Genomic DNA, 16,608 nt, shown 5'->3' with positions numbered 1-16,608 from the left:
TTAAGGTGAATATTCGCAAGGGGATGCTATTTCTGTGTATAAATGTCAATAATATTTCTAGAATGACCTCACTATATAGCAGGTGAGGCGTGTTGTACCTCAAGGCAATAAAGTCATTTCAGGATACTCGAGCTGAAGTGTGTGTGTGTGTGTATGTGTACATGTAATTGATTTACTACCTTTTTTCTGCACATCCAAAAGGATAAGCAGAAGGGGCCTCGGTCGCTGCTCTCGGCTGCCGGAAAGGGCCCGGGCGCGGGTCCAGCCGCGGGGGCGGCGGCTCCGGCCGGCAGGTGGCGCCGCGGGGCCGAGGCGGCGCCGCGCTGCGCTGCGCGGCGGGGCGCGGAGCGGAGCGGCGCGGCGGGGCGCGGCGGCCCCGCACCGCCCCTCCCTGCCCGGGCCGGCCGCGCTGCCGCCTCGCTGCCCTCGGCCGCGCCGCTCCGCGCCCCTCGGCGCGGGGCCCCGGAGGAGAGGAGCGGGGCGGGGGGGGAAGGGGGGATGCATTTTCCCTTTCTCTCTCCTTTTTTTTATTACCCCCCCCCCCGCCCCTTTCCTGTCAACTCAACCGAGTTCGGAAAACCAGCTCGGTCCCTCCCAGCTGCCGGAGAGAGGAACCCCCCAGGCAGGAGGCAAAAACACTCTAGACCCAGCGCAGCGCTTACGCCCCCTCCCCGCCCTCCTCGGGAGCCCTCGGCTCCCCCGCGGCGCAGGGCGGCCCGGGCGGCCGCCAACTTCTGCGGGCGGCGGGAGCAGCGTCGTCCGCGCCTCCCCGGGCCGCGCCGCGGGGGTGCCGGGGGAGCGGCCCCGGCCCCGGTCCTTGGCGCGGGGGGGTGCGGCAGCCCCGGGCCGGGGCGCGGCGCTGCCCGGCCGCCGGGTCTCGGAGGCGGCAAAGCGGCGGGAGGATCCGCGAGGATCCAGGTAGATCCAGCTTTTACCTCTCGCCACCAGCCACCATCAGCAGGACCTCCGCCCTCCGCCTCCCCCCTCCCCTCCGCCGTCCCTTCCCCCCGCTCCCCGCTGCCCCTCCGCCGTGCAAGATGGATCAAGTTAGTGAGCGGTAGCCGCGCTGCCCGCCGCGCATCGCCGCCGCTCTCGCAGGGCGGGCGGCGCGGCGCGGCGGCGGGCGCGGGCCGGGACCCCGCGGCGGCGGAGCTCCCCCGGCGGCGCCGGGCGGGCGATGCGGGCGGCCGGCCCCGCGGAGGCTGCGGCGGGGCATGCGGAGGAGGCTGCGGGCGGCCATGGGGGGCGGCCACTCCCAGCGGGCGCCCGTCTTCGACGAGAACGAGGACGGTGAGTGCGGAGCTGTCCGAGGTGCCGCCGCCGCGCCGGCGCCGCGCGCCCCTTCGCCGCCTCCGCGCGCCGGAGCGCAGCGCCGGAGCGCGGGCCGCGGCTGGGAGCGCTTCCTCCCGCCGACCCCCCTCGCGGGGAGACCTGGACGGAGCGCCCGCTGGCTTCCCGCTAGCCCCCCGGGGACGGAGCGGGAGCTCCCAGCTCTTGCCTGGGCGCGGGCGCCGGCGGCGGCGCGGGTGCCTGCCTGTGGCTCGGCTGGGCTGAGGTCTAGCGCGCTGTCGCTGGGGTTTTAAACACATGGCAGGTAACTTCGTGTGCGTCTCGGTGCATCGCTCTGGAAATGGATGCCCGCTCGCGTGCCGGCTGTGTTTCTAGCTGACTCTTTGCCCTAATGCCCGGTTTAAATGGTGATAGCTCCCTCCCTCTGCATACTTCCTTCACCATCTTCACCTTTCGAAAGTTTTTTTAGCTTGTTCTGCTGCGTAAAGATTTTCTCCTCTCCTAGATATCATGAAAAGTGTGTTCCGTAAAGTTTTTGGCAGACAATGGAAAACTTTGTATTAAATGCTGTGATTCTTTGCTATTTATGCACTTCCTTATCATTCTCATATAAATAGAATGTATTTAGCTGGACTTATGTGACTGCATTTAAATTAAAACCATATAAAGAAGGTTTTAAAGCAAAGAAAATACTAACTTTTTAGGAAGCAGTAATCAGGTATCATCAGGAAGCAGTATCATCACCAGAAATGCTTTAAATGTTATACGTGGGATACATATTGTTGTGTGTCTGTACAGTTTATGCCTGATTTTCAATTTATTCCTTTCCTAATATGGTTTGTTATGAGGTGATTGTGCCTCAACAGGCTATATCACATTGCTTTGGTTTTCTAAGGTTCGTAACAGGTCAGTAACACATATACTCTTCCCTAAACATGCAGGACACATGGAGGGATTGGTATTGTTTTACAAAGATAGAGGAAACATATTGAACACATTTAAAGTGTACTTATTTACTTGCACTTAAGACAATTACTTGATAAAGCTTGGTGAGGCTTTGTTGACAAGACTTCATTGTCTGTATAGAGCATAGGACAGTTTATTTACTATTTGACCAGGTTTTGTATACAATAACTGTATTTTTTCTTTAGCAATATAAAATTTCACTCATTTACCATAAGTCATGTTAGGTAAACAAACAAGAGAGAGAGAGAAACCACTCCTCAGTGTAAAATCCTTGTGGTCACCAGGTACCATTAGTCTTGTAAACCCTGAAACTCACCAAGAAATATCCAAGACTGAAAATATGGTGTCAATTGTTTGTGGACATCTCAAGGCAAAAAATAGCTGTGCCTTTGTCTTTATGAGAGTTTTGATTGGACTCTCTTGAGTTAGCTGCTTCCATGAATTATTACCACTTCTTTTGCATGAGACAAAGCTGTGGTCAGTTTTGGTACAATATGAACAAAGTTCAGTGGTTAATTACTACAGAGAAGACTTCATACCACGTTGTTGTTCATTTTCCCTCAGAAAAAACATTTCTGTGATGCAGCCATTATTAATACTATTTTAAAAGGCATACATAAAGTATTAGTGGATTTCTATTAGGTCGTTATTTACTCTTTGCTTCTTTTACTCATTGTGAAAGTCCCTGACATCATCTCATATTTCTCTTAAGACATTATGCTTAATACAACCATCTAGTCCAAAAGAATTCATTGCTTTTGAAACACTAGCGTATTTTCTATGGTGCTTGTAAATTATTATTTGGGATGAGATTTTTCCAAGTACCAAAATAATATAGGAAAACATATCCTCTTTGAAATCTTGCCTTGCAAGGCTTAACCTGAAACTGAACTGTATTTCAAATACAAGAATCTATAAGAATCACTTCAAGAACTACAAGAATCACTCTTTTGCACAATAATGTAGTCAGTACAAAGTTTAAACCCCCACTTTCCTACTACAAAGAAAAGTAGATTAATTTCTTGAGATGGTTGCTCAAGAAAGACAATACTTATCAACTCTAATACAACCAGAAAAAACAAGCTGTATATGGATATATAGGCATAAAGAACTAAACTATTTAATATATTTTATGCAATGTCACAGATGCCTTGTAAAATGAGAAAACTAAGCACAAAAACATATTGTCATTTTATGTTCATACAAGTTAATGTTAAGCGTGGAATAAAACATGAATTTCAGAAGAGGTTTAAAGCCACTTCGTTAAATGGTTCACTGAATCATTAACTTTCTACCTGAGTTTCAAAGAAGTGTTTGGAAATAGGATGGGTGGTGCTGCCTAACAAGCCTGGAGAGTATCTACTCTAGAATTACCACTCATACTTCCTGTTTGGTAAGAATAGGTCTTAATCCGTTCAGCAGACACTGATTTATCAGGCAGAAAACTGTAAGTTGCATGTAGACCTCCCTCGGTGTTTGGGATAATAAAAATGATCCATCCAGAAGCCGGAAGGCATGTTGCAAACCATGTTGCTCAGTCCCCAGGTATCACAGACAGCATATTACATCATTATAATATATCAATCTTTTTGAAGGTCATAATACATAGCATTTTTTTAAACTATATTCATCCTCTATGTTCCTATTTTTGTTAGAAGGATCTTCTAGAACTTCATTCTTCTAAAGGTTAGAAACATTCTGGTTTCTAGATTAAAGAGGTCAAAAATACTTTTACGTAATTTATATTTATTTCTATTTTTTGTTAGCTTAAACAGCTGTTCACTCTCTGTGATGACTACCCCAGCACATTGTTAGATAGCAAAAGTTTCCCTACTTAACTTTGTTTTGTGAGAAAACCTCTTCTAGTTTTCTTTCTACTGCTTTCCCATTCTCTGACTCTTTGCATGTATTCAAACTCATCTTGATTACACACAGCTAGCCTAAATTATGCACAGTATTGCAGGCAAATTTTACCAAGACCTTTTACAGGAAATAATACTTCCTGATCTCTACTGGAAATAGCTTTCCTGGTATAGTCTATAATTTACACATGCCCTTTTCATGAACATATCATACAGATAATTCATAGTCATCTTATGGTCAGTTAGCCCACTAGTCTCCTGTTCAGTAATTTCTGCTGATGAGCTCCAATTTACAGCGGAAGTTCTTGATATTAGCTCCTGTGTACATGATCTTGCATTTTGCACCATTGAATTTCAGACTATTTCTATTATTCATATCCTCAAGATGATCACACTCCTTTCCTTGTGTTGTTCTGATTCTGCATTATTTTAACAATGCTTTGTAGTGCCACTGCTTCCATTAGCCAAATGCCAATTTTTGAGTCCACTGTATGTTTTGTGGAAATATTCAGTTGGATCATTTCCAGACCTCATATTCTTTGTTGGTAATCCATTTCAGCTAGATGTTTCTCATTTAAACATAACACTGTTTCCCAGCCTGCATTTTGTCAGCTAATCCCCACCTTGTTCAGCTTTGCCAGTGCTTTCTTACACTTTTGCTCTGCTGAAATTCAGACAAATGAAAACACAACTCTGCCTTCTACAAAATAAATTTCTCATCAAGGAGAAGTATCTGGTTATTCTCACACAACTGACTTCTGGTAAATTCATGCCTATCTTTGTCTCATTCTTCTTAGCCTAGATTAAAGCACAGCAATAGCTAGGAAAAGCCAGCAAACAGAGTTATTTGTTTGCATAAAGCTTGTACTTCGGCTGAAGAAGGTTATAGGAAAAACAACTCATTTCTTGACTTCTATTGCTGTACAGGTTGGGTAGAGATAGATAGGTCTGATGTAGCAGCACTACTGCCTCTGCTCAAATTGAGATGTGTTAATGGATTTGGACTATTACTTTTTTCAGAAATTTTAAAAGTGTTTACAAGCTAGATACTATTGCAATGTCTGGTCAATCCAGTGTGAAGGTAAAAGGAAACCAGTTTCATTTTTTGAATATTAATGAAGCAAAATAATTTTGACTCCATCTGCCCTAAATATTTCCTGTGCTCATGAAGGAAATAAAACAACTGTCTTCTCCTGAACAGTAGAGGTGCATCCTCTACAAACAGCAGAACAGAAGAAGACCTCTTCTGTCCTCATACTCAGATATCTGGAAATAAAAATCAGTTCACACAAATGGAAATAGAGGAGGAGAAAAATATTCACCTCTAATAATAAAAAATGTAAATATGTTATTTGCAAATTCTCAGTGAATATCATAAGTAACAAATAAGCTAACAGTAGCTTGGTGGTTATATAGAGTATCTTTTATGCTAGATTTGCTTGATTCTGCTCCATGAAGCCTGTAATGATATTTGACAGGTGAAAGTGAAATAGTAGAAAAGACTCATTTAGAAAAGACTAGACTCACAACAGAGATTACTGTTACCAAGTAGTAATAACAGATATTTGCATATATTCTAGAGGAAGATACAGAAGTAAGAATAAGAAGCATGTGTTAGAGGCTGGAAGCTGGACCTTTGAACTGATATGGCAGTTGCATTTGTTTTGATGATCTGGGGCTTAAAAATTTGGGTTTTGATATAGTTCCTTTTAGAAACAGGTGCATTACACTTTTTAAGAGCTTGTTTTTTTCCAGTAAGTGACTTTACACTTAAAGCAAATTCGTGTTTCCAAAACACCTTTCTCAGAACATCCTGAAGCCTTAAAGCTTTGACATTGCTTTGCAGAGGTCAGTGTGACATGCTGTGTCTCAGTACTGTAATCCCGCAGGAGGGAAATAAGAAGTACCAACCTGCCTTGGCTTGTTTTTTCACGGGGAATCTCTGTTTCAGTATAGTGCTTACATATCTACTTATCTCTATGCAAGTGCTGAAGACCCATTGCTTTGCCTGAGTCGTAAGGCTTCATTTTGCTACAGCGTCACAACCTCCGAGCCCAGTACAAGTTTTTCGTACTAAAGAATACAGGATCCATCCTCCTGGGTGAAACTTTAAATTCTAAGTTGTAATTTTAAATTTGATTTCTACCTCTCCTTTTCAGAAAAGCCTTTGGATGATTCTCAGCCTAAAGCAAGAATTTTAAGTTGAGACTAAGGTGAATCACAGAAAAAGTCATAATTAAATGACTTGCCAGCTGCCTAAAAGAACATCTTACACTAACAGCATACACAATAGACACAGATCTTAACAAAAAGGCCTGCAATTAATACAGAATCAGGTAGCTAAATTCTGAAGATAATGGGTAAATTTGTACAAAGTACAGTGGAAACTAAAGATCTATAGAAGCGACATAGGGAAAACTGCCATACAAGGGTTTCACTTGGAGCCAGTTTACAGAAATGGCTAAAAGTCAAAACGAGTCAGATTCAAAATACAGTATGCAATGTCCAGTTATTCTTAGTGACATGGTGGTGCTCATCTGCCTGCCACAACACAGCTGTAATAGTAATGTGTGGTACAGCCACATAACAGCTGCAAGAAGCTCAAATCATGAAGCTAACAACATATCATTTTCAAACTAATTATTTTATAAGAAATATCCCTGAAGAATGGTGATGGCAAAATAAGTCAGACAGAAGCTACAGAATCTAAATAAAGTTCCTTAGTGAAAGTAACAGGTACAGGGTGGGATTCATATTTCAACTAGATTTTTGTCCATGCAATTTTTACAGGGTAGTTAGGTGTCATTTTGCTGTTTCATCTGAAAAGATAAATATTCCAATTCCCTGTTAGAATTGGATTGGGTAAGAATGCCACATTGTGACTTACAAATGCTCTAAGGCAGTTCTATGTTTATCTAAGGGATAAAACAGCTTTTTAAAGGCGTTACGTTATGCTAGATAACAACTATTAGAAAGAAAGATTTTAAAAAAATCAAGACCTGTTTTTTCTTTCTTTCTTTCTTTCTTTTTTAATTTATGGCCATGTTGAGTTCTACAATTTTATTTATCAAAGTTTAGAAGTGAATTCATCATTATGTGTAGCACAATATGTTTCAGAAGCCCTAATGCTTGTGTCTTTACAAACATTGAAAAAAATAGTGATCACTATTGAGCTTGCAGTTGTGGCATAGTATGAGACAATAGGAAAATATGGACAGAAAGGAGAACATGGAAGAGCAAGATGACAATACCAGGCAGCCAGATAGGCACCAACTGCCTTACTGTTGTCAAGTGCTTGCATGGCCTGTGGCAAAGCGGATTAACAGAGGATGTTACAGCATTGCAACCATTCTCAGTTATTACCTTCCCGACTCAGCCTCCTTTAAGGTGTTGGTACAGTGTACACAAACAATGCCGACCTCTTCATACACTAAATGACAACTGTAGTGAAGGTTAATATTAGAGCCCAGACTTCCATTTCCCACAGGAAATTCTGAAGAAAAGCAAGACAAATCTGTTCCTTTTATCTTAGCTTCTTGCTCCTTGTTCCCTCAACTGAACTGCATATCCACGCCTAAAAATGTTGTGCAATCTGATTTTCTCACACTGTTAGGATTAGAACCAAGCCTTTTTCAAATGGCAGCTAAAGTATTCACCAATTTTACTTCCACTTGTCCTGAAAAACAGAGTCAACATCTGCTAACAATGGCTTAAAGATGGACTAGATGATTTGCCCAGATCCTTTCTAAATATATTTTTTATGATTCTATGATTTGATTTTCTGTTTTGATGGAAATGTTCTTTTCAGCAACAAGACCTCTGTCTTAAATCGGAAGGCATTGTATAAGTCTCTGCTGCTGTTTTTGTAGCCTTCCAAATTTTACACAGGTGGTTGGCATGGTAGCCAGCACTGACAGTGTCAAGGAATTTCTAAGTGGCTTGTTCTCCAAAAAGCAAGGGCTTGGGAAACGTAACATTTTACCCAGATTGTTCTGTATATGTTAAGTAGTGTGCACGGAACTCAGGAGAGGCTTTCTGAGTAACAAAGAATAAATAATTAGTGGCAAGCAAGATAATCCAATCCAAGATCAGGGAGAACTCCTAATATCAAAGAAACTGGGAGAAAACAAGATTCTTACCTATATCTCAATCCAGTACTTTTGCAATCACTCCTTTTCAAGTTCACAAATTATGTCTCCCATCCCTACTGTAAATGACTCTTGCAGTGAAAACTTCAGGTCTTCTTCCTGCAGCTGTGCTGCTGCTGTTTTCTTTGCCAACAGAATAGTCTTTCGGACAGCTGTGTTCTGCCGGACTAGAGAAGCTAAATGGTGGAAAAGTAAGCCCACTGGAAATGCCAGTGCACCTACACTGACTTTTTGTTGGTAGGAAGCTAGGGGTTGCTGTGAAGGAAAGAACCAAGAGCATAATAGGCATATGTAATGTCTTTATTACAAACTTAAGCCTAGATGGACTCACGAAGTGTGGGTTAGACGAGTGGACAGTGAGGTGGACTGAGAACTGGCTGAAAGGCAGAGCTCAGAGGGTTGTCATCAGTGGCGTGGAGTCCAGTTGGAGGCCTGTGGCTAGTGGTGTCCTCCAGGGCTCAGTACTGGGTCCCATCCTGTTCAGCTTCTTCGTCAATGACCTGGATGAGGGGACAGAGTGCCTCCTCAGCAAGTCTGCTGATGATTCCAAGCTGGGAGGAGTGGCTGACACACCAGAGGGCTGTGTTGTCATTCAGAGAGACCTGGATAGGCTGGAGGGTTGGGCGGAGAGGAACCTCCTGAGGTTCAACAAGGGCAAGTGCAGAGTGCTGCACCTAGGGAAAAATAACCCTAGGCACCAGTACAAGATGGGGGCAGACCTTCTGGAGAGAAGCTCTGCAGAGAAGGACCTGGGAGTGCTGGTGGATGACAGATTGACCATGAGCCAGCAATGTGCCCTTGTGGCCAAGAAGGCCAATGGTCTCCTGGGGTGCATTGGGAAGAGTGTTGCCAGCAGGTCGAGGGAGGTGATCCTGCCTCTCTACTTAGCCATGAGGAAGCCTCATCTTGAGTACTGTGTCCAGTTCTGGGCTCCCCAGTACAAGAGAGACAGGGAGCTACTGCAGAGTCCAGCATATGGCTATGAAGATGATCCGAGGGCTGGAGCACCTGCCCTACAAGGAATGGCTGTGAGAGCTGGGCCTGTTTAGCCTGGGGAAGAGAAGACTGAGGGGGGATCTTATCAATGTGTACAAGTATCTGAAGGGAGGAGGTCAAGGGGACGGGGACAAACTCTTTTCAGTTGTCCCGTGTGACAGGACAAGAGGCACTGGGCAGAAATTGAAGCACAGGAAGTTCTGCCTGACCGTGAGGGGGAATTTCTTCCCTGTGAGAGTGATGGAGCACTGGAGCAGGTTGCCCAGAGAGGTGGTGGAACCTCTTCTGGAGATATTCAAGGCCCACCTGGATGTAACCCTGTCTACCATGCTGTAGGTGACCCTGCTGAGCGTTGGACTAGATGATCTCCAGAGGTCCCTTCCAACCTTACTGATTCTGTGATTCTATGAGCAGCAGTTAGGAGGTAAAGTCTGAACATTTGAATATCTACTTATTGACTTCTGTGCAATACTTTAAAGGAAATCTGTCTTTGGAAAACTTTCTCAGGATGTGAGATTAGTTGTAGCAAAATATCTGAGAAAGTTTTTTTTTTCTTTTCTATATAGATACATTCTGTCCATAAGTAGGGGGATATTAAACTTGCTCCACAATGTGGTATCTGCTCACTTCCAGTCACATTCAAGCGACCAGTCTTTCAGTTCTGCCAGGGAGACCATGAGGCTGGCAATACTCATTCTTTGCTGACATGTCCCAGAAGAACAATGAGGAACAGCCACATGTCCTCTCATCTGGCTCTGGTGTGACATCCCACAGATCATTAGTTGTATTTGGCATGAAAATGGAAGAATTCCTTGCTACGTCTGTGGATTACAAAGCCAGCAGTAAGGCAGGAATGCAGGTTTTTGTGACTTAAGTAACATTCCTTCCAGTGTTCAGCCCTGAATGAAATGCTACCCCCAGCTGAACTAGAACATGACTGAGAAAATCTTAGTAAGAAAAGACAGTGAGATATGATCTTGCTTATAGATACTCAAAGAAAGTAGATCCTATCCCACCAGGACTTTATATATAGATCTTTATATAATCTCTCCTGAATGTGAGGATGAGAACCAAGAACCATGGGATTTTTTGGACAAGCACAAGACTTTTTCATTTTTTGTGGATTCCTCATGAAATGGCAAGGCTGGGAAAGCAGGAGGAAGAACCCTCCTGATGCTAAGTCTAGTGGGTAGTGATTTCTGGGACCAAGCATAGGGGAGCAGAGAAGGGGAGGAAAGGTTGTCATGTTCATTTTTGAGATGTCACAGTATTTTGACTTCACTAGAATGCGTTAATGCTGAGATGCTGGGGAAGAAGTGGTCGCTGAGTTCAATCAATATAAGGTAAAAAATTCCCAAGGGGATATTCACGGAAAGAGAAGGAGAACTTCAAGCTCAGCCTAGCAGTGGAGCTCAACAGACAGTTCCTTATCATGGTAGAATATGTGAGGAGAAGAGACAAAAATGGGAACGGGTGATGCAAATTACTCATTGAATTCAGCAGAGAGACAGGACTTTCTGGTAGAGTAGAGCATTGCAGAGGGTAGAGTAGCTTGTAGTAAGCAGTGTGCACTGGGCAATTCAGCAGATATGTCTCAAGTTCTGCTTAATTTTACGAGCTAGTTATTAAGTCCATTACCTTAAGCTGTGTTCTTACTACCTAATGTATGAGCCTTTGCTGAATTTTCTGCCCTATTTGTTAACAGTATATACATGTGTTTACGTAAGCTTCCTGACAACAGGAAAAGGTAAGAGATTATTATCTTGCAAAGATCAAATACTTATACTGTCAACAGACATTATTTTCATGACTAAATGTTATTTTGAATTTGCTTAGCTTCAATGAAAATTTTTCATGTATAATACAGAATGTTTGCAGAAGCAGAGTAGGTTAACGTTTGTGGATTTTCTCATTTTGTTAAAGAAGAACAAAACTGTCTTACATTCTAGGTTCAATTTTATTGTGAAGACTAGTACTGTCTTCAGTGTGTCTCCATTTGATCCTAGGAAACTGCCTACTCTATGAGAAATACTTGTTCATTTCACACAGTATCTGTAGATGAGTGCTGATAAGACTCAAGATGCTCATGCCCTCTCAGTACACAAGAAGGTTGAGTGCTACAGTACCACTTAATATATTTATCAGAGCCTAGAGCTGATTCAATTAATACTGTATTTCATAGAACTCCTTTTGACTTCACTGTAAAGTAAACAAAATTAATATTTCACTAAATTCTCCCATACTCCAAGTTCTTCTTCTTCTTATGTTTTGGAGTATGTAGCAGATGGACTTTTATTGCACTTCCTCTATGCAAAAAGTTATTGATAGATACTTTGTCTATCAGTAGATAGATTGAAAAGGAAAGGATGAAGGCATCTGTTGCTTCACTGGTGAGTACTACCAGTCTTTTAGGCCTTTTGCTTAGCAGAATCTGACAAAGAGAAGGAAACTGAATATGTAACCTGTTTTCAGGATATCTTTGGAAAAATCTTAGTGTTATATATTGGTCTATTCCCTTGAGCGATCAGCATTCACCGGAAATGTCTGGCAAAAAGGAATTCTGAGAGTAGAGGTATACTTTTGTATCAGAGAGGAAAGGTCTTTCTTCCATCTGCTATAAAAGAAACTCTTTCCACCCAGTGACCTGAAGACTGGCTTACACTCTAAACATCTCACACTTGATCAGTTTGACCTCATCTTTGCTTTCCTTCATTTCCCCATTGACTCTTATCAATCTGTGTATTATTATAAGCAAATCAAACAATCCAAATGGACAGGTTGGGATTTGTAAGGCACTTAGTTTTGTTTCTAACCTCTGGAAATTTTAACTCTGTAAAATACATTCATAAAAATAGGATACCTCTTCTTAAATCATTAGCTTGGCTCAAGAGGTTGTCATATTTTTGTATTTTTCAATCTGGCATTCTTTTGTCTATCAGGAAATCTTCCTAGCAGTATGCACTAAGGAAACTTTATGGGAGATTTCAGTTTATTGCACTTGTATCTATTCACTCCATCCCCCATTTCTTTTCCAGTTTTGCATGTGCTTAGTTTCTGCTCTTACTAGTAAAAGATTCTTTCTATCTATAATCAGTTTTTCCTCCACAACTCCTTCTGTTACCTCTGGTACTAGTCTTGACACAAGTGTCAAAATCTATAATACTTTACTCTTAGAAATGTTCTACTATATTTTCTGACATGCTTATTAAGAATAATATAAACACATAAATTACTTTCATTTATTCTATAATTAATGCAAAGGCATTTTCCTTTTAAAATTCAAGAAACCCCTCTTGGAATATAATTACAAAGCATTACTGAGTTGAAGGCAGCCTATTATACATGTTTTTAAAGCTTTAATTATAACTAAATGTATTTGATGAAACTGAAATGTATTTCCAAAATTTTATATCCTCAGAAGTATTTTATTTAGAAAAGTTATACCATCATAATATAAAAGTCTTTATTTTATATTTAATTAATCCTTTTCTACTCTCTTCTATATTGTAGATATTTTTCATAATACTTTTCATCAAATCTATCCTTCAGCTTGGTTATCTGACTCAAACTGAAATATAAATTAAAGCTATTCTTTTTAAGCTATTCTTTTGAGCCTCCTAACTGGCAATATTTTCATTGCTTTGGATTTGTATCCATGCTCTCTCTCTCTTTCTTACTTTTTTTTATTCTAGTTTTTTGAATTTTTCAAAGTTTTGGGTACGTTTAAAACTTACACACTTTTTTGATCAAAATGCCTTGTTATTTTTAATTTTGCTTAAAACTGAAAGAAGTCAAACACTAGCTTCGTAATTGCATTACTAACACTATTCTGTGTAACATTGTTGTATTAAATAGCATAAATATATTACAATAGATCATACAAAAAGTAATTTCCTTCTTTTTCTTGCTTTTTTAGTGATGGTAAGGGAACACCTACTGTTCCTTATTTAAAATCTAAAAATGCAGACTGCGTTAATCCTTCTGTTAATTATTATTTCCTTATGATACTGTTCTGCCTCCCTTGCTGAGCAATGAAAACTATTCTTAGTCCCCCTGATTAGCCCGCTCCCTGGCTAATAGTCCCTCGGTTAAAGCAGAAATGTAATATAACCACAAAATCACCATTAGCCATAGATTCTGAATGTCCTCTACACTTTCCTGCAAGAGTCCTAAACTTCCCTCTGGATTATCTAATAATGTTTTCACAGTATGTTGTGTTATGAAAATTGTATTTAGGCCTTTTTGGATTTTGTACACTGCCATTGCACACTAACTGGAAGAGTTTTTTTGTGTGTTAGGCTTAGATAATCTTTCTCCAAGCTGTAAAGCCTTCTAGCTCTTTGGGGGCAACACTGCACCGTAGCCACTATGCTTTGTTATATGCAACCTGAAGTCAAAGAACAAAAGCTAATCAAAAGATCATTTCTGAGAAGCAGCAAAAAGTTATTATTTAAAGCCCAACTAAGCCCAACTTTTTAGCCCCCAAACCTACTGTTTTAAGCCCAGCTTTTGGCCCATGAAGACTGAAGATACAGCTATGCAATCTTAGGTACAGGGCATTACTGTAAAACAAAGTTAGACTCTTCATTGAGATTGGTTTGAATATGGCAGAAAAAGAGTAGCCAGAAGTCATATGTAGCTTCATAATTTCTCTCTGCCCACCCTTGATGTGATTTTTCAGTAACACATCAATTATGCCATTATTTTCAACTATTTTCCATCCCAGTGACATGTCTTTAAGGCCTTCATCTTATATTTTTAAGCTAAACTATTATACTAAATTGTTCTATGGTATAAATAATAATAGTAGATAAAACATATCACATAAAGAGAAATAAATTTTTAGTGTGAGAGTCTCAGCAAAAAATCATTGTTGAAACTCTTTGTTGCAGGATTTATTGTTCTATCAAACCAAAATGTCACAGTTAAGTGCTAGAAGACTTTTCTGGAAAAGAGTCACATAATGTAGCATTTTTTTCTGATAATCCAAACTTTCAGCAATGCAACCATTGTCCTTTTGGAGTTAAGAGAGCTCTCTGCTGATGGATGTAAGAAGAGAACAGCTAGAGAAGAGGCTAGCTGCCCAGCTTAATTGTAAACATTGACTCTGGATGGAAAAAAGTGTAAGTGATGCTAGTTTGGTGGCCAGTCAATTCTAGTTATTCCTAGATTAAAATCTTCCCTCTGAACGGCTTTTCACAAGGCTTTACTAGGAGTGAGGAGAGCTCATGTTTGTTTTCTACGGGAGATAAAGAAACATGCATTAGGGAAGAAATGCCATGTTGTCAGCAGCTCAGCACCAGTGCTGATTGCTGCCCAGATTTCAGCCCTTCGGTTCTCCTAAGTCGGGAGTCATCAGTGCATCACACAAGTGTCAGAGGGAGCACAGACACAAGCATTAAACGCAGCAATGGAAAGACACCCTTCCAGTGGGAAACAGCTGCTGCCACCTATAGAGGAAAGATGCTGCTTGTGGCACTCAGTTTTATCAGTTTCCTGAGATGATGAGAACTTGAATGCTTCTCTGGGCACACAGACACAAATACACGTTTCAATAGCTGCAGGATCCGCTCTCAGCGTCCTAACCTTCCTCAGTTACGGGGATCACATATATCTTTTGATCCACAAATATATGTGGATCAATAGGATCTGAAGGCTGAGGGACAGTCTATCCTGGTCGTTGCTAAGAACCTCCTGCAAAGTTATATTCTAAACTGGAAAAGAAAAATACAGCGTAGCAGACCACCCTGGGAAAATTGCTGACTGCTATCGTATGCAATATGTTTCTTCCATTCTCTAGCTATTTGAACTGATTTGCAGTTCTTTTTCCTTCTATATTTGTTGATTTACATACTGCCTTCTCCCCTCTGTCAAAAGAGGATAGAAAATAAACATTTTTTATTATTTTGGAAAAGTTTTAATTCTGTATTGTGAAGAAACCACAGATTTTTAACATTTTTTTTCATAAACAGCCAGAGGAAGCTCTCACATACCAATTTTAATTATCTTATCCTAGTTAGAAAAATATAGATACAAATATATTTATAGATAATCCCTATACATACGCAAATGTTTTTGTAGGTGAATTAATCTAATCAAAACAAACTTTGCGTATGTAGAAGAGAACTGTAGAACTGAGTCACCAACATTCATTATTTTCATCTATCATTTATAATTAAGTTTATTTGATGTTTTATTTCTATGATAATACAGAATTGGTATGAGTGCATTTAGTAACACTGAGTGTTTCAGAAATTTAGACTAAAAAGCCCTCTGCTGCACTGAAAAATTTTACCTTTTGCAGATCACTGTTTGTTTGTGCTTTGTAGCTAATGATTTCTGTTGTTAAAATTAGAAGTTATGTTCTTGCCATTAATATTTATTGTCTACACACACTCAACAGAGGAATCTTTTAATTCATTTCTGTTGTGTGGTGATATAAGGCAGGTCTTTGTAAGTTGAGCTGATGCTTGGAGAATGTGCTGACCTGCTGCTGTCAAGTCCTGCCACCAGCCTGGGAACCTTGGCTGCTACCAAAGCCTCCTCCTTTGCTTAGAAATCTCTGTGCCAGCTGATACGAGAGCTTGTAATTGCTTGTGGTGCAATAAGTGTACTTTTATGAGGCTGAAACTATCTTTACTTCACCATTGGAAGTATTGCCCAGCAGTAATTATCATAATGATCAGAGCATGGATAATCAGCTCCAAATGAAAAACTGTTGCAGTTAGATGGCCATGTATGTACAGAAATCAGCCCATCTCTTTCATTCTCAATGCTAAAACTGCCAATTCTTTCATTAGACATCTATCTGTAAACATTTGAGAGGAAGAAATGTGAGTTGCCCTGAATATTCTGCAAGTTCTTTATGAATTAATTGTAGTTTTATACTCTTTCCACACAACCCTGAAAGAAGACTGTGACAGAAAGTGAAATATCAAAACAAAAAGGCATTTTAATGTTATTAGTTAATAATGCGAGTTATTGCTTCAACTTAAATGGGCACAAACTGATTATGTTGGAACTCAAATTCCATAAAAGATGGATTTTGAACATAAAGGTAGGAAAGCCTTTGGGAGGCATGCAAGAGCTTTTAGTTGAAAATGGCAAGCAGAATGAAGAAATTCTTATGAATCAAATGATTCGCGCAGTGAAACAATAAGACTCCTAGCTAGAATCAAAAAGAGGTCCCTTTCTGGTTGCAGTTCGTTCCACAGTCAAAACCATAACAACAGATTCAGGTTGGTCCTCCTGCAGCTGTAGGTTTTGATTTGAGGTTTCATCTCTTTTTTTTTTTTTTAGCAAGTATATCTTGTATACAAGTATACAAGTTTAACTTAGCATTATAA

The 16,608-nt window shown here is 40.9% G+C and overlaps 1 protein-coding gene across 1 annotated transcript in view; it reads left to right on the top strand.

Annotated features, from left to right (window-relative positions):
* The first annotated feature begins 1,223 nt into the window (after positions 1–1,223).
* STK32B (serine/threonine kinase 32B) overlaps positions 1,224–16,608 on the top strand; it is a 161,479-nt gene continuing 146,094 nt past the window's right edge. The window contains exon 1 of the mRNA XM_062574564.1: positions 1,224–1,290. Within this exon, the coding sequence (XP_062430548.1) occupies positions 1,239–1,290 (52 nt within the window). The 5' untranslated portion in view covers positions 1,224–1,238. The remainder of the gene's footprint in view (positions 1,291–16,608) is intronic.

This window comes from Rhea pennata, chromosome 4 (assembly GCF_028389875.1).
Source record: "Rhea pennata isolate bPtePen1 chromosome 4, bPtePen1.pri, whole genome shotgun sequence".
NCBI lineage: Eukaryota > Metazoa > Chordata > Aves > Rheiformes > Rheidae > Rhea > Rhea pennata.
The sequence above is the reverse complement of the archived record's forward strand: the minus strand, read 5'-3'. Positions and strand labels throughout refer to the sequence as shown.